The sequence below is a fragment of the Glycine soja genome, chromosome 10 (assembly GCF_004193775.1).
Source record: "Glycine soja cultivar W05 chromosome 10, ASM419377v2, whole genome shotgun sequence".
NCBI lineage: Eukaryota > Viridiplantae > Streptophyta > Magnoliopsida > Fabales > Fabaceae > Glycine > Glycine soja.
The window spans coordinates 2924248-2948240 of NC_041011.1; the positions used below are offsets into that span (position 1 = coordinate 2924248).

General features: G+C 36.2%; 3 protein-coding genes across 3 annotated transcripts; 1 reads left to right on the forward strand and 2 right to left on the reverse strand.

Moving 5' to 3' along the window:
• Positions 1 to 61: 61 nt before the first annotated feature.
• Positions 62 to 1712, reverse strand: LOC114370340 (PRA1 family protein F4-like). Its single transcript, XM_028327653.1, has one exon. The coding sequence runs from the start codon at positions 1539 to 1541 to the stop codon at positions 987 to 989; it is 555 nt and encodes a 184-aa protein (XP_028183454.1). The 5' UTR covers positions 1542 to 1712; the 3' UTR covers positions 62 to 986.
• Positions 1713 to 2962: 1250 nt separating this feature from the next.
• On the reverse strand, positions 2963 to 6810 carry LOC114370959 (GABA transporter 1-like). Its single transcript, XM_028328359.1, has 7 exons — positions 6644 to 6810; positions 5960 to 6082; positions 5187 to 5281; positions 4819 to 5005; positions 4558 to 4688; positions 4072 to 4287; positions 2963 to 3660 (listed from the first exon to the last, which is right to left on the reverse strand). The coding sequence occupies exons 1-7, from the start codon at positions 6762 to 6764 to the stop codon at positions 3262 to 3264; spliced, it is 1272 nt and encodes a 423-aa protein (XP_028184160.1). The 5' UTR covers positions 6765 to 6810; the 3' UTR covers positions 2963 to 3261.
• Positions 6811 to 9956: 3146 nt separating this feature from the next.
• Positions 9957 to 22944, forward strand: LOC114370251 (signal recognition particle 9 kDa protein). The gene is made up of 4 exons (XM_028327550.1): positions 9957 to 10159; positions 10342 to 10410; positions 22216 to 22309; positions 22671 to 22944. The coding sequence occupies exons 1-4, from the start codon at positions 10088 to 10090 to the stop codon at positions 22745 to 22747; spliced, it is 312 nt and encodes a 103-aa protein (XP_028183351.1). The 5' UTR covers positions 9957 to 10087; the 3' UTR covers positions 22748 to 22944.
• Positions 22945 to 23993: the final 1049 nt, after the last annotated feature.

The window sequence follows — 23993 nt, forward strand, 5'->3', positions numbered from 1 at the left end:
TGTGGTGTAAAAAACCAGAAAATCTATAATCAAATTCTGAGAAAAGAACAGAGTCAAAGAGTACTCAAGAATAAAAGAGGGAAGAGTTTCACTACTCAGTCTGATTGCATATGGTTTACAATCTGTTCCCATATACATGTTTTGTGAGATCAGATCTCAACTTCCACCCAACTAGCCAACTGACTAACCAAAAAGCGGCAACTAACATTGAGTAAGTTGTCAGCTAATTGCAGCTAAGCATTTAAGCAGTTACTTCGACATATTGTTCATCTAGAGAATGATGAATTGGGATTCCATGGTTCTCTATTCAATTCTCTCAAATGTTGTACACTTGCAGTAATTGACTCACAGCAGACTAAAACAGGCTCTGCAACACATCTTCGTAGCATAACACAAGCAAGTCTAATTCAACAAAATCGGATCTCTAAACAACAGCAACCCAAGCCACTCCAAAAAGCACAACATTATATTATATAATGTTCTTAATTTGATCATGATATTAATCTACTAAGAAAAAGAAAATGGATAAAGAGGGTAGCTAGCAAGCAGGATAGGAAACTTAAATACATATGGTCATTAAAACTAGAAACCACAAATGAATAACCAAAATGATTACATCTTCATTTACACTTGATATAAAATAAAAAACAAACAAATCTTACCAACTATTGCTAAACCTATTACAAATGCAAAAGCATACCAAATCAAACTAAACAATACATTGATTGGAACTCTAAATACACAAATTGAATGCTTCAACCTATGAAAGAATTTACATGAGATTCTAAAAACATAAGAAAAAGGGATCAAACAACAAGCAAAAAATCTATTCCAATTCCAAGCTAACAACACGGTAAGTAAAATCTATCATATGGACACAATTCACATTTCCGCATAACCAAAACCTCTATTTTCTTCAAATATATGCAACGCGAATAACACAAAAAACGATAAAACGAAAACGAAATCAGTTATATATCTCATAACTATATTCTAGTGGACCCTGTTCGTTTCGTAGGGCTACCACCAACAACCGAAACCAAACCTCCATCGGAAACTTCCAATTCCTCCACGTACAAATCGTCGGTGCTCCGAAGCGCCGCATGCACAGCCACCGCCGCCGCTGCGACGAGCAGCGCCACCACCACGTTGAGCCAGACGCCGGTGAGGACGAGGGCCGCAACGGTGACGGCGGTGAGCGCCGCGAGGACGAGGCGGTCGTCGAGCTCGTGGCGGAGCACGACGACGGGGCCGTCGCGGAAGAAGTAGAGGAAGAACCACGCGGTGAAGACGGCGAGGAACACGATGAGGGAGATAGGGTGCCAGAGGAGGCTGAGGAACACGACGAGGAGCACGGCCATGGCGTAGTTCACGCGGAAGTGGCCGAGGTTGCGCTTCACGCGGAGCGAGGCCTCGCCGAGGGTGTAGGGGCGCGTGAACGAGTGGAGCGCGAAGAACTCCTCCCATGGCCGGCGCGTGGCGAAGCCGGAGGGAGCGATTGCACGTGAGGTGGAAGAGGGTGAAGGGTTAATGAACGACATTGCGTCGAAGTTCGAAACCCTAATTCCCTAACCCTAACCGGAACGCGAAGATGAAGTCGGTGTTTCGGGTATGAGTATCGGGAACGAACGTGCTTGAATGTTGTTAGGTGCTTCGTGTCGTTTTGATGTAACCGCGTTTGTGACTGCGACTAAGTTCTGTTAAGTATTAAACTCAACGACGTTGGTAACGGGGTCTTGCCATCTATAATGGCGCCAAAAAGCCAAAAACATTAATTAAGTAGCTTTTGATTATTATTTGTTCGTTGATCATGATTTTAGTATCAATTGGCTCATCGTAAATAATAATTAATCTTTATCAAAAATTATATTTAAGATCAAAATTTAAACCTTAAATTGTTTAATTAAAAAACATAAATTACTATCACTTAAAGCTAATTATTTTGTTAGTTTTGACTACCATTTGTGTTATTTGAAAAAATAGTTTTTATATAATCTCTTAACATTTTTTTCGTAAGAAATTGATGGCTTATCTTATGTCAAGATTTTAACCAATCACAACATAAATATTAGTATAATTGTATATAGTGCTAAATAATGTCACAATCTGCGTCCATCTATAAAGTCGGGGCATGAAAGATTGTTGAGTAGTGAAGCGTTATGGCCCCATTGTGCATGTGTCGGCATGACAAGTGACCAGGTTTATGGCATCATATTTATTTTATTTATGGCTAAAATATAAGGAGTGGGCGGCAAAGAAAAGAAAATCAAATGCCTCAAACGATGTAGCAAGTATAAACTAATAGCTATTGTCTATATTTTGACAGTATACTTAATAGTCTTGTTATCGTCTATAGTATTTTTTTGATTTCAGTTTTGGAGTTATGTTCACCCTTTGTTTGATTTTGATTACTTCAAAAGTTTTTTGGTCGTAAAGCTTTTAGTTAGCTGAAATATTGCCAAACAATTGAAACTTTAACGTTTGGGATAAATAAAGGTCATCACTTTTCAACCTTTTTTTTTCTAAATAAATGAATTAATTAATTAAAACATGCATTTCAATCATGTCAATCTTGTATGATAAAACATAGATAGCTTCAGCTGTTGCGAGATACATATGTAATAATATAAAGCTCAGATGGTTTCACAGGTACATAAGATTGCAAGAGAGCTCTATTCAACTATGTTCGGCAAAAGAAAAATAAAATAAAATACTCTTTTCTCTTCGGAATTTTTTTGTTCAAATCCAATTTTAACATCTTACATGTACAATTGTAAGGAAAAAAATAGGTAAATTGTACTAAAAACATTGCATATGATAATTTTCACTTAAAACTGTTTAATTCTATCGAACACATTGATATTACACTTGCTGCCTGCTGGTGGTTGAGACAATGGGTAAAGTTCAGAAAGAGGATTAACAGGAGAAAAAGGAATTCTGTATGTAAACAGGAGACAAGAAAGCACCAAAATAGACAATATATCATGTTGTACTTTCGTTAAAGAAAATTATTACATGTGTAGCATATACATGACCTATTCATCACCACTTAAATGAAATTACCAGCAACCGTGATGTTTCTGAATCTTTCAAGTGGGATCAAGACCATGAAGTGTATATGTATTTCAAAACTGAGGGTATATAATGTATAATTTTATAGTTTCTGTATTTATTTGATTTAGACAAAAAAAAATGTGGGATAAAGTACAACTTACCCAATGAGAAAAGGCTGAAAAGAATTTCTGGGGTAGTCCAAAATTCTCACATATCATGGAAGAACTTGTAGTTCTTGATATCTACCACTATGAATCTGACTGCACCAATGCAACCCAAGACAGCAACAATTGAAAACCAGGTAGCTATTAAAATATTTAATGGTCGCATCAAAAGGCCATGTTTGGAGTTATTGGTCGTTCTTCCAGCCTTAAGGTATGCTAAAGCGGGGAACACAAAGTCCAAAGGAGTGAACCCGATTGCCCCACAGATGGACACAAAATCTCCAAAAAAGGGCATAGCTGCAGCAATAAGAGTAACAAGAACCATGTATATGGAAGTAAAAATAAGTCGTGCCAGGCGATTTCTAAGGGAAAATTGGCTAGTAGATTTGTTGGACTGGGACCCAGTTTCCTGAAAATAGGCATATGTTGGCCTGCAGTATATCTGACAAATGATGAAAGCAAGGAACTCCATTAGTAAAGGCATTTGAACCATAATAGTTTCGTGTCAGGAATAACAAGAAATTATTAGGTAGCATGAGATCATCATAATCCCTACTAAAATACACATGACATATAATTGAATGATATTAATTCTTTATCGTAATTTAAAAAAATTGGATACAAGTCGCATAAAGATTGTTGGGACCATAGACAGGTTATGGTATGAACTATCTAATAATTTATTCAGAAATAGCCTGGATCATGAGATTTACAGATGACTAATGCAACATTCACCACTCGACTCTTTCCCTTTCCCTGTTTTCCTTACCCGCAGAGAAAACGAATATTAAATGATGGCCACAAGAAGTTTCAAACAAATTCATACTCTTATATTGAGTGCTAGAGAAGGTACCTGAAAGCATCCTGATATTTGAATCGCTGCAAATAAATTAGCCATAACAACAGTCCATTCTGGGATAGACAATGAAGCTAAAATATAAGGTTGGACTTCTGATCCGAAAGCCCAGTATCCAGAGAAGGCCAATTGCCAGTAGGTCAAAACAATGACAGTATATGCTGCTGATATGCTTTTGTACATATTCCTCTTTGCAGGTTCTCTCAACGTATTCTGGAAAAGGAATGCAGAGTCACAAAATGCCAAGTTGTCATGATACAATCAAGGTTTTAAAAATCCGTCTACGACTGTGATTTTGGCCACAAGCCTACAGCATCAAGGTTTTTTTGGAGTCTCTACAATCACAATTGTTGTCAGCCACATATGTCCATAAATTCCCTCAATGTCAAGGATCAAGACAAGACCGTGACTGCAATTTAAAACCTTGTTTACAATTTAAAAGAACATGTGTAGCAGTGTAAGAGACTTAGAAGTATTAGATACCTGTATTTCTGGAAGCATTGCATCACCAAATGAAAAGGCAATGGTCCCAAGGGCATTAAATGCTTTGAAGGACTTAGAAGCAGAACTACCCTGCAAGCTATAAGTTACTGATGACCTATCAATCTTCTTCCCTAAGAGATGTTGGAAACCAAAAAGTTAAATATGTTATCGCCATAAGATAAAGAGAAGGAATCAATTAGGTGTTCAGGCTTTGACAGACAAGAAGAAGAAGAAGAAGAAGAAGATCCAGCACCAGCTTACCATTGTAAATGGTAACACCAATGGTTGTACCAGCAAAACCAATTGTGCTGAAAGTACACAAGGCATTTACCCATCTCAGTGAGTGAATATCCGGAAGCTGAGAGAGAAGTAGTTCAAAGATTCCAAAGAAAATAATAAAGTGTTGCAGGGTCAATGTTCCATTCTCATGATAGTGCTTGTAAACTGCCTGTACAAACATGTAATTAGAACATTCCCACGTCGACCAAAAAATGGAAACAAATGGTTTTTGTTGTCTATTAGGAAGATTTAAATGAAAAGACAGAAGATCATAGAAAAGCTGAATAGAAATGATGGAACATTTATAATATTCGTCCTATCACTCCACAAAAACTGGGTAGATGCATAACCTTAAGGCTGCTGCCAGCTGCAATTTGGATGGCAATGTTATTTCCCAAAGAAGCTACCTGCTGAAAAAAGGCAATAGACCAGTACCCCCAGAATCCTTCAGGAATCAATAAACAAAAAGTCAAGAATATATTATGAACCGTGGTCGTGGATAATATGGAGTGCAGCTAGCACAAAGCTGCAAAGAAACCATTAGACTATTGAATATGACAGTCATTATAGCTATAAATACCATAAGCAGAGAAACTAAACAGTAAATACTATGTACAAAATAAGGGCTCTGCATAATTGTATGTATGCGTAGGTAATATAGGTTAAGGCCCTATTTAGAAAATCTTCTCTGTTAGTAAGAGAAGAAAATAAGTTGTTTCCTTAAGTTAAAATCAACTTTTACAGTTAACTTTTATAGAAACTCACTGATTTAACTTCTCCAAGAACTGAAGTACATAAGTTAATTTTAGTTTATAAGAGAAATTCAATTCATTTTACCTTCTTATTTTATTCTCCAATAAGTATTTTTGAAAATAATTATCCAAATATAGGGCCTAATAAATCTGTTTTTGAGCACAGTAATGCATAAATAAAACCCAAATATCTACACTTGTTGAGCCTGCCTTCATTTTACACTCCCCTATGGACTATGGAGGCTAACTGAGTATGGTTTGCATTACAGATTAGTAAGAAAAAAATTTAGGAACTTGACAATGAGGAGGCAACTATTTGCAGTCTTTTTTGTATAACAGTAAAACCAAATCAATCAATGTATAATACGAACCGAAAATACTATGTGCAAGATGTCTATAGGTAAGGTGCTTCTCCCCGTTCCATTTCCACAGCGAAGCGATCAAAAAGCTAGAGTACCAGGTGACTAGTGTTGCACTCACCAGACTAGTCACACCTGAAACCATTAAGATAGAGAGTAACACCAACACAAACCAGTTAATTAATTGTTTAACTAACCAAATAAGAAAACTAAGAAAGTGGCTTCAAAAGAAATGAACAAAATATATAAAATAAAAAGGAACAGAATCCTCGCGGAGACAAAACCATATTCTATTATTTATACCAATAAGTGGCTTTCCCTTATCATAAAAAGGATATCTCTTTTTTGTACTTATGAGATTAGTGAGTATTCATCAACGAATGATTAATCTTCACTGAAAAATCTAATTGATCATTTTAGTAGAATTTTCTTTTCCAATTAAGTTTTTTTCATCTCAAACTCAAGATTTTTACTTACAGGTTATAAATTTCAGACGAACGATTTGTTAGTTAAAAAAACAGTATTTAATGTTAAGTAACCTGATTATTCTATAAAAAAAACAGTAATATATTATATATCAATAACAATATGATTTAATATTAATTTGTGCATAGTATTGTTTACAACTGTGATGATGATCCACAATTAATAAATAAATAAATAATGTTTGAGAAAGAAAAGAAGCAAGTAACTAACCAAGAGGCCAACCGAGAGAAGCAAGAGCGAAGGGCAAAGGGGCATAAGCAGCAGGGGTGGCAATAGTGGTGGCAACATGGAAAGCAGCGTGCTTCCATGTTCCTTTACCACTTTCCTCCATTCTGTTTCTGCTCCTATCACTTTCTTTATTCTTTTCCCACTCTCTATCTTACACTATTATTCTGGTTAGTGGTTAGTGATGTGTTCATAAATAAGCTAAGTTGAATATTACATAGATAGTTCTTCTCCACGTTTGTTGACATTTCTTTGCCTGTAGCCGGAATCATGGACGCATAGAAAGCGACATGATGCAAGTACGTGAAATCTTAAATGGCAGTTAAAAAGCAAGAAAGCGTTTGGAACTATTGGTTTTCATTTTTCGTAAATATAAAAGTTGAGTTTAAGCCTTTAAGGTGTTCAAAAACTGTTTTTAAAACTAAACAATGAAACATTTTTTTCATCCACTCCACTCCCTTCCCTTAATACAAACATAGCCTTAAGGTTTATAACTTCATTTGTCTTTGCAAATCAAGTTGAAGTTGAAGGCTCATAAATCCTCACCTTTTTTAAGCTTACTACAAACGCAAAAGACACGCAAGACTCCTCGTTTCCTGAGTCGTTAGACATGTCTAGCAATGGGAATTGCCTCGTCAAGCTATAATAAAGTCAATAAAAATGACTCTTTTAAGAGCATGTTTAGTCCTTTAAATCGCGTCTTGAGACCGAAAAAGCAAAATCATTTATTTCATAGCAACCGACCTAACCATTAGGTATGCATGTTTGAGCCATAACAAAATTTCCGGGGATTCTTATTATTTCGAGTTTGGAACTAATTTCCAAATATAGGTGGGGACTTTTTTTACTTTTTTTCATGTTCAAAGAGTATAATACGTGGGAGGTATTGTATATTGCTTCTGTTTTTTTTTTTAAGTTGGTAAAGTGTTTCAAATATAATTGTCTTTATACTATTATCTCTTTTTTTTTAATATTTTTCTATTATCCAATCACAAATGATAAATTTATTGATTTTTGTAATAATTATCTTAGAAGATATACTAATACTAATTTTAATTGGTTAAAATTAGCCATGCACATTTGGTGTATGTTTGGATATGTATTGATGCCAAATCAATTGTTTTTCCACCAATGAGGCAATTCTTTGCTGCTTCCAAGTTTTTCAATTATCACACGATCATCCAAACACGCATTAATGGTTGGAAACAATCATTTCACACTCATGTAATATAACCATTCTAAATAAGTTTTTTTTGTTCTTAATAAGAGATTATCAGTGTCGCTCAACCTATTAAATTAAATATTAATCTTGTTTATGGTGTGTGACTATCATTGGTTCAAGAAAATTTTACACATAATGAAAATCGAACATAAATTCTCTCGTTAAATATGTCCACATTGAAGAAGGACATCTAACAAATATCACATTGCACCCAATAAAATTCAAAGGAGGATGAATCAACTACGTCTAGGTGTTAAGTTTTCACCAATGGCAAAAAATAGTGACCCTCTTTATTCTTAGGCCTTCAAGGTAGCGGTGGGTATGCGGGTTGGTTTGTCTATTTAAGGCTCGACCCGTGAAACTCATGTTTAAAACGGACCAAGTAAATTCATTCTACGAAACAAATGGACTTTTTTGTAGGTTCGTATCTAATCCGCCAAGCCTGCGGATAAACAGATCAGTACGTAAGTTCAATCAATAATTTTAAAAAAAAAATAAAAAATATGTTTTTGGTTGTTTGACACAACCACAAGCAAGAGAGAGACACAACGTAATGAGAAATGTGGCGTGCAAGAGAGAGGTGCAATGCGTAGAGAGGGGCGACGTGCGTGAGCCGAGAAGGAGGAAGTGACCTCACGCAATGTTTGATCGGGGTAAGGGAAGCACGACATGGTGCTAGCCAAGGGAGGGAGGTCATGCACAAGCCGAGGAAGAGAAAGTGACATTTGGGCCTCGCGACAGAGTGAGGGTCGAGGAAAAAGACACAGGGCGAAATGAGGCAGGGGAAGGAGATGCACATCGGGGTGAGAGTTTGAAATGAGAGGTTCCAAAGTCTAGTCTCAACTCTCAACTCAAATGCTCAATTTGTATAATTTTTATTTTAAAATTAATTTTGTCTTATATAGGCTATCCACAAGCCCATAGATAAAATTTGTTAAGTCCGCCTACTTAATGAACCAAGTTCAAATATTACTTATAATTATATAGATTTGTAATCCACTCGGTTCGCAGACTTAACAAACCAGCACGCAGAACTGAACCCGGATAATCACCCCTACTTTAAGGTAAGAAATTATTAGATTATCTCTTATTTTTATATTATTAGGAGGGTCTGATTCATTGTTAGGAATTCCCCCGATAAAACACCGATGGATAAGCATGATTTGGAACCACTCCATTTCCAACCTGTTGGGTACTGTAGGAAGAAGCTGTATAACTGCAACGATTCACAGATTAACAATCCAAAACTCAAGCAAAATGTTTCCATCGTCATAAGGTACAAACCAAGACAAAAACAAATCCATATGTGGCAACCTCATAGGGCTTATAAATCTATTATTGAGATGAGGCCATGTGATTCTCTATTCAATTACATTTAAATTGAAACTTTAAATCATGCTACCTCCTGCCTTTTTATAAGAAATAAATTTTAATATATTTTACACTAAAAATTATTTCTTATAAAATATCGGAGAATCATACTTAAAAGCAAATTTAAAATATAAAATTTATCCAAATAAAATAATAAATACATAAATTTAAAATTATAAGTAAAACACTTTTTAGCTATTACAAAATTAAACTGAAATGAAATTTAAAATGTGATGATGTTGGGGTCGTGGGCTGAGACATATATAATACTTCTTGCATTATTATTTTTTAGATTAAAATGCTTATAATTAATTGTACTGAAAAACAATTAAAAGAGAAGAAAATATTAATGATAAGAGTAATTTTAGAAAAAATAACTATTACTATCCACTAAATTAATCAATTTCTTTAATCATAATAAATTAAGTAATTAAGTCATATTTTTTGTTAGTCATGATATTAATTTAAAGTATCAATAGTTTTTTTAATGATTAATTTTTACTAAAAAATTTAAATAATCATTGGTGGGATTTCCACTTATAAAGAACCTGATTAACAACATTTAAAGAATCAAACACGATATCAGTCCACCAATAGTATGTTGGTTAATTAAGTCACTTTTTTTTAATCTAAAACATAAGTATCTTGTACGCAAAATAATTCTGTTTGAGTACAATATTTAATAAAACTCCATATTTAAGATATGGAACTCAAAAGCAGCTTCACCTTGACATGAGCTACTACCATGGGGTCCACTCCAATGACTTTAAATTTAAACCCAACCCAAGCTTCACAGAACCCTGTGTGAGTGTGAGCGTCAGCTACAACGCAACGCAATGGTTTACATAACTTCGTGGGATGAATTCGTGGAGCGATCGGTTCAGTTGTTCCGTGCCGATCCTGATTCTGTATGTTCTTCTCTTCTGCATTTTTACATTTCTCATTTCTCATTTCTCATTTTTCTAACCATTTTGTCTTTTAATTTCTCTATGGTTTTGTCACTAACTCAATTCTGTTTCCTTATTTTATTTAATTTTATGCACACTCCCAAATTCTTTATCGTATCTTCGTTTTTTCACACCTGAAATAGACGCGGTATTTGATGAAGTACCGGCATTGTGAGGGCAAGTTGGTACTCAAGGTCACCGATAATCGACAGGTACTAATTATTGTTGTTGTTGTTTTTGTTGTTGTGTGTTTTAGGGTTGAATGCCATTTTCTCATGTGTTCAATTTGTTGAAATATTGAAATCAAGACAAGTCAATTCTATGTAGTTCTTTCCCTGAAGAATGTGATAGATTTTAAGGGTAAATACTAAATAGAGATGAGTAGAACTGGTTCGAACATTCCAAATTGTGGATACCCTCTGTGATGTTGTTTAACAGAGCCCTAATTACCTTTGCCACTCACTCTAATCTAATTGAGTTAAAGATGCCCATCAATGTGCTTATTATGTAACTTTCGCTTCTTTAGACTTTCAATTTACATATGCTGCTGCTGAGGAATTGTGCCATATGAATTCAGCATTGTGGAAAATGATTTTCATTAGTTTACAACTAATTACACAGGGCGAATAAATAAGGAGAACAAAACAAAATTTCTACTGCAATCTAATCATAAAAATCAGGAGCCATAATCTCCTTGGAATCTATATCTGCTAAAAAATGAAAAACAGTAATACAATTGATCCTGTAAATTAAAATAAATCATTAATTCCAAGCTGTATATAAGGATCAATTATCAAACGATCCTGATTAATTTTGAGAGAGAACACATCTTGTTTCCCAAAATACTCCACCTTCAACAAGCATATGTCTTTTGAAACAAGCAAAATGCTTGCTGGAATGTCATTGTTGATTGGTGCAATTCCTACATCTCGGGGTAAGTTGTTAAACATGTACAAAATAACATCCGATTGCAGAAATCCAGAAACAACATCCCTGTGGGATACTTTGACTCGTTCTTTGGCAAAGTAATCCTTAAGAAGGATGCAGGAAAGTTGAAGCTTTTGTGGGATGCTAGTTTGGCCATGGGCATGGATGATATTTTATTAAGACTCACATTATGGCCATGGGCATGGACAATATTTTATCAAGACTCACATTTTGGCCATGGGCACAAAATTATAATTCATCTTTTAGATAACATACAAATTAAGACTACATGTTTGTTCATGGTTTTGTTATATAGGGTCACGAACATGGTCGTTGGAAATCAGTGGGATCACTGTGTTGGATCATGGAATCATTTGGTGTGGTCAATCCCACCATCCCTCAAGATCTGTTACCCCCCATCTGAGACCCATTAAGGGATATGATGTACAATAAACTGCTTAATCAACACTTTCTCTCTAACAAAAAAAACATCTATCTCCATATGCTTCGTTCTGGCATGGCGAACAGGATTATGAGCAATGAGCACTTTGATTGTCGCAAAATATGATGGGAGTGTAGAAGGGAACTTGAAGTTCAGTCAACAGTGTTTGGATCCATGATATTTCAGCAGTGGTCTGAGCTAGACTACAATATTCTGTCTCTGTGCTAGACCTACCAACCACTTGCTGCTTGCGGGACCACCAGGAGATGAGATTTGAACTAAAATAGATTGCTGCACCAGAAGTGGATCTTCTATCATCAATATCCAAAGCCCAATCTGCATCACAGAGTGCCCTTAGAGTGTAAGGCTGACCTAAGGCATCAGGCTTTAGATGCAGACCATGAAGAACAGTACCCTTCAAGTACCTTAAAATTATCTTGAAATCCCGTGAGGTTCTGATGGATTAGCCATAAATTGACAGACTTTATTCACTTAGAAACTGATCTCTGGTCTAGTAATAGTCAAGTATTGAAGAGCCCCAACCAGATCTGTATAGAGTTGGATAAAAAAAAGGTTCTGAGTCTGATTTAGTCAACTTGCAACTAGAAGCCATAGGAGAAGCAATGGATTGAGCTTCTGCCATACTGGTTTTTTGCAATAAGTCTGATATATTTGCTTTGAGTAAGCAGTATTGATTTGTCAGCCAGAGTCTTCACCTCTATTCCAAGAAAATAATCTTAACAAACCAAGCTGTTTGAGAGAGAATTTTGAGTTCAACTGAGAGGTAAGATGTTGAATTAAAGGAATAGAACTTCCAGTAATTATAATATCATCAACATACACAAGGAGATATACAGTGTGAGACTTGGTCTTGTAAATGAACAGAGAGAGATCACATTTACTTGCCACAAACCCAAACTGAAGTAAGGTAGTCTGAAGCCTTTCAAACCATTGCCTGGGGGCCTGCTTGAGACCATAATGAGCTCTATTAAGCTTGCATACCAGAGAAGAATTAGTGTCTTGAAATCCTGGTGGTTGAGACATATACACTGTCTCATTCAGTAATCCATTCAGAAAAGCATGGATGACATCCAGCTGAGCTAGTTGCCACTGATTAGTTAGAGGCAAAGACAAAATAAGTCTGATTGTTACAGGTTTCACAACAGGAGAGAGTCTCAGAGAAATCAAAACCAGCCACTTTGCAACTAATTGGGCTTTGTACTTGTTAATAGAGCCATCTACATTTTCTTTGACCCTGAAAACCCACTTACACCCAATTGGTTTTCTGTCTGGTGGCAGAGGAACCAGACTCCAGGTATTATTCTTCATCAAAGCTTCATACTGTTGCTGCATGGCAGAGAGCCAATTTGGATCTGTTAAGGCTTGCTTGACAGACTTAGGTTTGCAGTGAGCCAACAAAAGTGTGGGATTAATTCTTGGCAGATGATTTCCAGATTTTGATCTGGTCTGCATGGGATGTGTGTTTGTAGGTCTTTGAGGTAAGGGCGAGGAAGAGTGGAGGATGCGAGTTCTGGACTGGTTGTTGAATGAGAAGACTGTTCAGTGGGAACAGCTGTGGATGGTGGAGATGTATTGGCTGCTGAAATGGAAATATCAGTATTGGACTGGTCTGTTTGTGACTGAATATCAGTATTGGACTGGTCTGTTTGTGGCTGAGCATTAGTAGGGACAGACTGAGGAGTGATATCAGCAGAAGAAGACTGAGTTGGGATAGGTTGGGGTAAATTTGAGGGTTGGAAAATGGGAATAGGAGGAAAGTAAAGAGTAGATGAGGAATTAGACTGACTGGAAGAAACAGTGGACTAAAAAAGATCAGCATAAGGGAACTTGGACTCATTAAAGACAACATCTTTGGAAATGTAAATTCTTTCAGAGGGAGATAAACATTTATACCCTTTGTGAGAGGTAGAATACCCTAAGAAAATACATTCATGAGACCTAAAATCCAACTTGTGTTTGTTATAAGGCCTGAGCAAGGGAAAGCAAGAACACCCAAAGGTTTTGAGAAAATTGTAATCAGGAAATTTGTGAAACAGCATATGGTAAGGTATCTCAAACTTAAGAGAAGCTGGAGGTAACCTATTTATTAAGTAGATAGCTGTGCAAAAGGCAGAATCCCAAAATTTGAGGGGTAAAGAAGCATGATGAAGCAAAGTAAGGCCTAATTCCACAATATGTCTGTGTTTTCGTTCCACAACCCCATTTTGATGATGGGTGTGGGGACAAATCAGTTTATGATGGATACCACAGTCAGGTAAGAAAGCTGTTAGTGGCCTAAACTGATGCAAGCTCCATTGGAGCTTGTAGGCCTAGGATCTTCTTCATCAATGGATTCCTTTGCTTCTTGGAAGATGAATGGCAGCGGAATGGAGAAGGAAGAGAGAGAGGAGACGCCACTTCAAGGAGAAGATGAGTCTAGAAGAAGCTCACCACCATAGGAGGCCATGGATAAGAGCTTGGAGGAAGAAGGAGATGAATGAAGGGAGGGGGAGAGAAGAGCACGAAATTTTGTGCTCCAAATGAGCTTTGAAATCTGAAGTTTAATATTCAAATGATCAAAGTTGAAAAAAATGCACACACATGACCTCTATTTATAGCCTAAGTGTCACACAAAATTGGAGGGAAATTCAAATTTCACTTGAATTTGAAATTGAATTTGTGGAGCCAAACTTTGGAGCCAAAATTTCACTAATTATGATTAGTGAATTTTAGTTATGGTTCAGCCCACTAATCCAAGATCAATTCCAAGATTCTCCACTAAGTGTGCTTAGGTGTCATGAGGCATGAAAAGCATGAAGGACATGCACAAAGTGTGACTATATGATGTGGCAATGGGGTGTAGTAAGCAAATGCTCACCTCCCCCTCTAAAATTTAATTGGATTGGGCTTCTACCAATTCAATTAAATTTATTTTCAACCACACACATCAAATATCCACTTAGTGCATGTGAAATTACAAAACTACCCCTAATACAAAAACTAGTCTAGGTGCCCTAAAATACAAGGGCTGAAAAATCCTATATTTCTAGGGTACCCTACCTACATTATGGAGCCCTAAATACAAGGCCCAAAAATAATGAAACCTTAATCTAATATTTATAAAGATAAGCGGGCTCGTACTTAGCCCATGGGCCCGAAATCTACCCTAAGGCTCATAAGAACCCTAGGACCTTCTCTTGCATCTCTGGCCCAATCTACTTGGAGTTTTTCTATCCAATGCCCTTGCGGAGTAGGATTGCATCATTCCCTCCCCCTTGAAAAGGATTTGACCTCAAATCCTGAGGTTCTTGATACTCTGGGCTCCTTCCCTTAACACCTGTAAAAAGAACAAAAACATATGTATTAGTGGTGTTTAGTATGTTGAAGTAAGGTAAGGTCTGAAAACTCATTTCCTGGGCATCTTCCCATGAAGGAACATGGTTCCTCACCAACTCAATGAGTGGTGCTACAAGTATAGAAAAATATGGGGCAAACCTTTTGTAAAAGTTTGTTAAGTCTTGGAAGCCCCAAATTTTTCTTACACTTGGTGGAGCAGGCCACTCAGGAATGACCTTTATTCTCTTAGGGTTCATGGGAACCCTTTGATCACAATTTAAAAAATTAAGAAAAGTAAAGCAATAGAACATACCTTTTTCTGTATTTTCATGTTGATTATTCCTACCAAAAAGTATGACAAACCTAAGGTGTCCCATATGAGTGCCTAAGTTTGTATTGAAACTAAAAATAAGAACAAACCTACCTAATGAGTCCCTATGTACACAAATCATGAAGATGTTGGGTGCATGAGTAATTTTACAAAAGAGTGTTGCACCACCCAAAACATTCATCACACCACCTATTTTAGGGATTTGGTGCCTAATAATACCTATTTTGGGCACCAACAAAGCACAAGGATTTAATCTCTTGCGAAGCAAACCCTCATCCAACAACTCCTTTACTTGAGGAATAAACTCAAGCCTAAGAGATGTGGCAATGCTAACAAGTGTCTTTTTACAAAGGAGAAAATGTGGAGGTTGTCTAAGAAGGGAAATTTCTTTAATATTTGTCTTTATTTCAAAATGTCTTTCCTTCTTAGCTAACCTCTTGGAGGAGACACTTACCTCCTTACACTCCTCCTTAACCATTAAAGGTTGTCCTTCTTCTTGGGGGTAGATCTCTTCACTAGATTCTTCCCCTTTTGCTTCTTCACTTTTACTAGAGGAAGGTGAAGTAGTAGCCTCATCTTGGCTACTATAAATGTCTTGGCCCCTCATAATCATGGTTTTCTTGGTGGGGCATTGAGAAGTAATGTGTCCTCTTCCAAGACATTTAAAGCACTTCATGGAGCTAGTCTTCTCTTGCATACTAGCCTTAAGGGGTTGCTTTTCTATTGTCTTCCCCTTATCATCTTTGGGCTTAGAAGGTCTCACCCCTAAGATTCCTTGACCTTGGTCTTTCTTTGGATAAGAGTGAGAGCCATAAGATTTTGAAGTAGACTTCCTTTTAAGTTGTTGCTCTACCCTTATTTCCCAATCTAAATTGGCCTCTACATTGTCCTTCCCATGGAAGTATGGGAGTTTAATGTTAACCTCTTGAGGCTTTCTTTCATTTTCTCTCCTATGGGAGTGAGGTCTAAGATGTGACCTATGCCTTCCTTCATAATAGTCACGAAGTTCTTCACTTAGGCTCTTGCAAGAGTTATGACTACTATAGGAGACATGTTTTTCTCTTTTCAACCACACACATCAAATATCCACTTAGTGCATGTGAAATTACAAAACTACCCCTAATACAAAAACTAGTCTAGGTGCCCTAAAATACAAGGGCTGAAAAATCCTATATTTCTAGGGTACCCTACCTACATTATGGAGCCCTAAATACAAGGCCCAAAAATAATGAAACCTTAATCTAATATTTACAAAGATAAGCGGGCTCGTACTTAGCCCATGGGCCCGAAATCTACCCTAAGGCTCATAAGAACCCTAGGGCTTTCTCTTGCATCTCTGGCCCAATCTACTTGGAGTTTTTCTATCCAATGCCCTTGCGGAGTAGGATTGCATCATAAACTCCCCTCCCCAATTAGCTTGAAGGTTTTTTATTTTTGAATTAAATTGTAATTCTGCCATAGCCTTAAAACCTTTGAAAAACATTAAAGGTTTCAGATTTGTTTTTGAGAAGATAAATCCATGTAAACCTAGAAAATGCATCAACAAAGGTTATGTAGTATGAAAACCCATTAGTTGAAGAAACATGGGCTGGCCCCCATAGGTCACTGTAAATTAGCTCAAGAGGAAAAGTATACACAGACTCAGGGAAAAGAAGGAAGTCTGTGGGACTTGCCCACTGCACAAGCTGAACAAAAACTAAGAATTTTTATTAGATGTAGGTATTTTACGGTGTTGCAAGACTAATTGCAGTACATGAGAATTAGGATGACCTAGACGATCATGCCATAGAGAACTAGTTCTAGTACATGAATTTACAATGGATTTTTCAGACTTATTACATGAAGTCAAAGAGGACTTTTCAGCAGTTGAGATACAAGCAAGAGCTGAAGATGCAGACCAAGGATGTTGAAACTTGATGTTGGAGAAGCTGTATGGACCATCAGGACCAACATTGCCTTGAAGTAAGACCTTATCTTTGGCAAACTGGCTGACACTAATAAGATTTTTAGTGATATTAGGAACATGCAATAAATGCTGAAGGGACAAAGAGACTTTAGTGTTATAAGGAGAGATGAAGGATGAAGAACCAGAGGTGGAAATAGGCAAACCTTGATTATTGCCAATGAAGATTTGGCCAGGTCCTTCAAAGGGCTCAAATTGAATATTTTGAGACTCTCCAATTACATGAAACAAAGCGTCTGAATCTGGAATCCAATTATTGTTGGCTGAGAAGTAACATTGGTCAACATAGCACTAGAATTGGAATTATTCCCAGCATTAGCAGGCTTATAATTGTTGTCAGTCCAGACATTTGAGGGACAAAAATCACCATAGGATTTCCCAGAATTAGAGTTGAAACTACTCTAACCAGAGGTGCCATTGTACTGATTCTGAGGGCCATAATATTGTGAGGTGGGATCCTAAAGAACTAAGGAGGAGTTGGGCTGGGGATTTCCATCAAAGCGATAATGACAAACGGATGTTGTGTGCCCATACTTGTAACACTTGGCATTGAAAATTTGCAAATCGACTAGTACCTTGTCCTCGGCCGCCATCGCCACTACTGCCAGCACCAACACTGATGCCACCATGACAATCGTTGTTGCAGTTAAAACCACCATTGTAACCTCCTCCACAGCCAGACCCACCTTGAAATTGGAGAAATTTTCAGGATCCTGCTTGTTTGGCACCTGAGTTAGGTTAATTGAGGGAGAATCAGAAAGAGATTTCTTGAACTTGTTCAAGCGAGATTCATGAGCTAATAACGGCACCTCAACTTGATTGATAGGTTGATAATCCGGTGAGAGGTCACATGTGTGTTCTAGGGTCTGAGTTGCAATCATTGCCCTAACTCGTTTCGCGAACCCAAGTGCCTTATGGGTTTGTATAAATAGGGGCATGGGACTGCAATGGTCCCCACCCCCTTTAAAGAACTCTTTCTCTGTTACTGTAATCGGCAAAGGTGCTATTTTTGTTGCAGTGAGGCAATTTTTGGTATGACGGAGTGATTTTTGGTATGGTGGTGTATGCTGTTGTGGTGGCAAACATTGGTTCAAGTTACTCCGCGGTGGTTAAAACTTGCTTTCAATAATGGCTATGATCGGATGATAATTCAGTGAGGGACCTTCAAGAATGGAATCGATATGCTCCTGAAGCATAATTGGACTTCCAACAGAGGCAAGAGAATCTGCGATTGCGCAAATCTGCAACAGGAACTCGTGCATCGACTTACCCGCAAGAGTCGTTGCTCGAAATTCAGTGCGAAGTTGCCTTGCTGTGGTGATAGTTTGTTTGTAAAAATAGTCATGAATGCACTCCCAAACTTCATAGGAATGTGTGCATCCTATAACACTCGAGATAAAATCAATGTAGAATCATCAAGCTTATGGGAAATAGAATTTGGAAAAGAAGCGGAAAGAAACGCATTATGTTGTGATGCCATTGATGATCGTCACCAAGATCTAGATACCATAAAAGTGTTCTTCACAAAGCTGAAGAAGATAAAAGCTTAAAGAGAGAAAACTTTAGAATCAAGTATTGGGGTTCCTGTTTTCTGTTAAAAGAGAATTATATATAGAGCTCTAGATCAGTTGGTTAAGACGAACTAACCTTCTAACCAACTCTTAACTAACATTGATTCTTAACTAAGTAACTAACATAGTTAAGTGAGTGTGCAGTTGAATACTGCACCTCCCTTTATATTACTCTAATAGGACCTTGTGATTGATGGTGAGAAGTCTGGAAGTTTTCAAGCAATTGCGATTTTTTTCTATAACAATGTCATACTATTCAATGTGGCCAGAAGTGTAGAATTTCCTATAATGTGGTCAAGTATTTAAGTCACCATCCTATCATGAGATTAGAGTAAAGTATTTGAAGAAGGAACTAGAGTTGACAATAGAGATTTTGAAAGTACATAGAGCTGAATAGAAGCAAGTTGGGTGTACCATAATGATTGATGGTGTAATGACAAGAGGAGAAGGATGATATTGAAATTCTAGGTGAATAAGCCCTAAAGAAACGGTGTTTTTGAAGTCTATTGGTGTATTTTAATAGACCGACCAAGTCTTTAAGATGCTTGGTGGTGGTGGTGTTGAAGAGATTGGCGAGGAAAATGTAGTTCAAATTTTGACATCTTGGTATTTGTGGTAGTCCTTAGCTAGAATGACAATTGATAAGATTACAAAAAATTGGTGAGAGTCTTATGAAGATGAATATCTGGAGTTTCAAAAATTGCTTATTAAGCTTGACATGTAGTTCCTCTGGGTGTGAACATAACTAGAGTGCTTTCAAGATGGTATGATCTCAAAGAAGTGAAAACAATTTGATCTCATAATTTGGGTTTGAGCCTAACTCAATCTTATAAAACCGGTTTGTAAGGTGAGGACTAACCAAGCCTTATAAACTCTTTTTGGCCACAATCATAAATTACAATTCACAAAGCATTTTCATTTGTAGTTCTACTTAACACTGTGTCAATATTATTTAAAGCATATTTTGTTGCTCTACTTTGTTTAATTTGGTTTTTAGTACCATAAATGTTTGTTTCGACTAATTTTTCATCTATGAGAACATTGAAGGCCATAGATTCATTCGACAAATCAACAAATTGTATCTTTAAATTTTTGTTTTTGACAGACTTCATAAAGCTTTGTCACTAAATGTTTTTATACTATGTCTGGATTAATTAAAGGTTCAAGCAAATCTTTAAAACTCTTTCACACAATATCAAAGCAAGAAACCCCTAAAACAATCCTTTCTCAATTTTCTCTCTCCTAGTGCCATAACTAACAACCATGGAAGCGTGTGAAGACCAAAACGCGATTCTCCCAGAAGTCTCCAACAATTTTTCCAATGATGAGTCTCCAAGTGACTCTAGTGATCTTCCAAAAGAGACTAAGGATCATCTTCCTCCGCTACCAAACATTGACAAAGTAGAAGCGATTCTTAAATATGAGTTTAAGAATAAGTGCTTATTGGAAGAGGTCTTCACTTACACTTCCTACCCTAATGATAAGTGATTTTCCTTCAAGTGGTTGGAGTATGTTGAACACCAAAGGATCTAGCAGATATCGATGAGTCCACTGTTGGAGCTGTTTTTATTGATTGTGGTTCCTCCATTGACATTGTTTCGAAGATTTTTAAAGGTTTGCTTGAACCTTTAATTGATCCTGGCATAGTACAAAAGCATCTGGTGACAATGCTTTATAAAGTTTGTTAAAAACAAAATTTAAAGATACAATATGTTTGATTTGTGGAATGAATCTCTATCCTTCAATATTCTCAAATAAAAAATTAGTTGAAGTGGGCATTTATGGTACTAAAAAATAAATTGCACAAAGTAGAGCAACATAAGATGCTTTAAATAATATTGACACAATGTTAAGTAGTAGAAAAGGTACAAAAAAATGTTGTGAATTGTAATTTATGCTTGTGGCTTAAAAATAAAACCTTACTTTACAAATCAGTTTTGTGAAGTTGAGTTAAGCTTAAACCTAAATTTTAAGACAAATTATAACCCTCTTTATAAAATTACCTAGTAGTCTGCTACTTGTTCATCTTAATTGTATTTTCTTGGGTCCACACCAAAAGAAGTAAGCTAGGAAAAGGAAGTATCTTGAGCTAAATCTAGATTATGTTTCATCCAGCAATGAGCGGATTGTGGAAAATGATGATGGAGACAATGAAGATTTGGATGTGGACAACTTGGATGGGGATGTTCCAAAGATGATGAAGATAATGGACCAAATGATGATCAAATGGAGGACAAATTTTTTAATTAACACAACATTTTAGATATGATAAATTATATATCTTGACTTTGACCTGTGTGTTTGAGTTTCAAAAACTTGATATTTTGTGTTTGGTGTTGTTAATTTAAGTTGTTACAAGTATGAGTTATGATGACCATCTTATGGATTATGAATTTAATTGAAGCTAGTGTTGCAGTGATTTGAAGTATTTTTTTTATTCTTATTTATGATATTTTATATGCATATATATATATGCACTCAAACATATTATCAATTTTTTAGGATCTTATGATCCCGTAGTTTACAATCTTTGGCCTCCTCCTTAATCCCAAGTAGGACCCCAATTTTAACTACCTTTGTCATGGTCATTGAAAAATTCTTAGTTGGTTTAAGTATTTTTCCACGCTTACACCCATTTTACTCTCTACTTAGTAGCTTCTATGTGTAGGAATTGAATATTTATTACTTGTATTTTTAAAACATTTATAATTATGAGTTATGTGAACGTAAGGAGCAGAGATTCTATTTGCAGGGTCCCCCCTCCCCCCCAACATCATGAAAAGTTGTTAAACACAGGCATGGAAATATTGTGATTAGATATTCATTTGATGCTTCTTTTTCTTATTTTTTTACCCTTCTTTTGACTGACGACTGAAGAGTGAAGACAAACTGAAGATTTATACTGCATCTTATGCCTTATACTAAGGATGATGACATTATGCTATCTCTAGGAATCTCCACTGGTGAAGGAATTAATTCAGTGGCACTAGTTTACTGAAGCACTAAATATCGTTATATTCTTTTTGCCTTTGGGCACTGGTGATTGATGGAAAGTTGTCCATTATTGGTGGTTCTAACATGTTCCTTTTCTATTGATGTGCCAGAGGAAACTAACTTTACCTAATGGAGAATCATCATAGGTGCCCATCATAGTTTACACAATCCAAAACTTGTATTTGTTATAGGAGGAAGCATAAATATATATGTAAGCAAGATGTGATTCCTTGCATCAATGAATTTGTCATGACTACAGTTTTTGCTGAGCCTGTTTTCTTGTATAGAATATAATTTGTCACTTGTGTGAAGCCAATTGATGCAACGATGTGCCATAAGCATATTATTACATGCACTCGAACAAAATCTCTTTCTTCTCTCCCCCATTGTTGTCTCGGTCACACATCTCACATATAAATGTTCCTAAAGTTGATTGTTATTGTTTTTGACCAGTGTCTGAAGTATAAGACAGACCAAGCACAAGAAGCCAAGAAGATGGAAAAACTTAATAATATATTCTTTACTTTGATGGCTCGGGGACCAGAAGGTATGTCTTTTTTGTTATTCTTTGTTGATCACCATACATTTGGGCACTTATTTGCCGAGGGATATATTTGCATGAGAAATGATTTTGAATTTTTTTTCCCTGTAATACTAGAAAATATTGAAACCATGGGAATGAATATTAATTAGAACTTTAAAAGTTGAGTTCACGTTAAGTCAGCTTAGGATATGCATAAAATTTTCTTTCCTCCAAGTTTTAATCTTATTAAAAGTTACAACAGTTCCGTGGCATACATACATTGATGATACATTTAGGTTCTTTTCCTGTCTCATATTGCCCACTGGAATGATCTCCCACTCTTGATTTGTTTAAAAATAATTTAAAAATTCTTCTAATTCTGCAGTGGATCTATCAGAAGTCACTGGGAAAGAACCAATGGATACACAAACGACCAAGAGGGGAAGGGGAAGAAAGCAATAACTAAATGTATCTAGCTGACAAAATAGTCTTCATGAATCTTGGGAAATCAATAATGACTTGATATTTTCCCCCCCAAAATCATATGGCAGTGTCTTCATTGCATTTACAATTTTTTTTTTGTTGTTTTCTGAATTCTTCTTTCTCCAATATTATTCTTGGGTATGGTTTTACCTACAACAAAGTTATTGGCTCGTTAACCATTTTGTGTCATTTTTACAAACAAAATATCAAGATGGGTTTGATAACATTTAACTGGCATAGGGCACTTTTGACCAATGATTGGGTCAAAACCGCTACTCCAACTAGCAAGTTTATCACAGCGTGATGCATGACATATTATCCTTAAACATGCTACTCCTAGTAACAAGTTTATGAGAACCTGACATGTGGTTGTCTCCTTTGAACTTGTTACTCCTAGTAGCGAATTTATGAGAACTTGACATGTGGCATGTTCCATGCTTATTTTTTGTCAACATATTTAATATAATTAACAAAATATTACAGCATAATTAATACACATATGACCAAATCAATTACTTTTTTCATTTATTTTATATATGTCCAAGCAGCAGGATAGGGTTTGAGCCAAAAATCTCTTGGGCTTGCGAGCTCTTGTTTCTTCCTAATATTAAAGTGAAAAATCTTGCCGTGGGCTTCCTTATGAACTTGTCTATAAATACACTCAATCTGCTATTATAATTATATATTATATACTAAAATTTGCATGCATTTTGGTTTGCTTCAAGCCCTTTGTGAAGTGTTGTTTACTAGAATCGCTAACCAATTAACTAACTGACACATTTGTATTCTAAATATGATGGGATTTTCTTCATTATGAAAAGTTGGACACGTTGTGGCGCTTCAGGAGAGATGGCTAAAAATGATGACACTTTCCATTAGTATACATGTCAGTTTAATGTAAACCAAAGTGCAGACCAAGAATACTCCCTAGTGAAATATCAGCAATTGAAGCTAGCTTTGCTTTTAAGGCATTGATTTTATATTTCGGTGAACCCAATCGTAAATCTTATAACTCAAATTGATAAATTGTGGGTCATGGCATCAGTGATCACAGGGAATTATACAAGTATCTCACCACAGGTTCCAATCATGTTCGTACCTGAACAGTCCTACTAAACCTGTTTCACCAGATCCCAATCTTGCGTATTTGCTTTTACATGCTACGTTGGCCCATTAAAAAGTTAAAGCGTTTAATCCATGTGCCATGAAAAAAAGCTTGTAAACT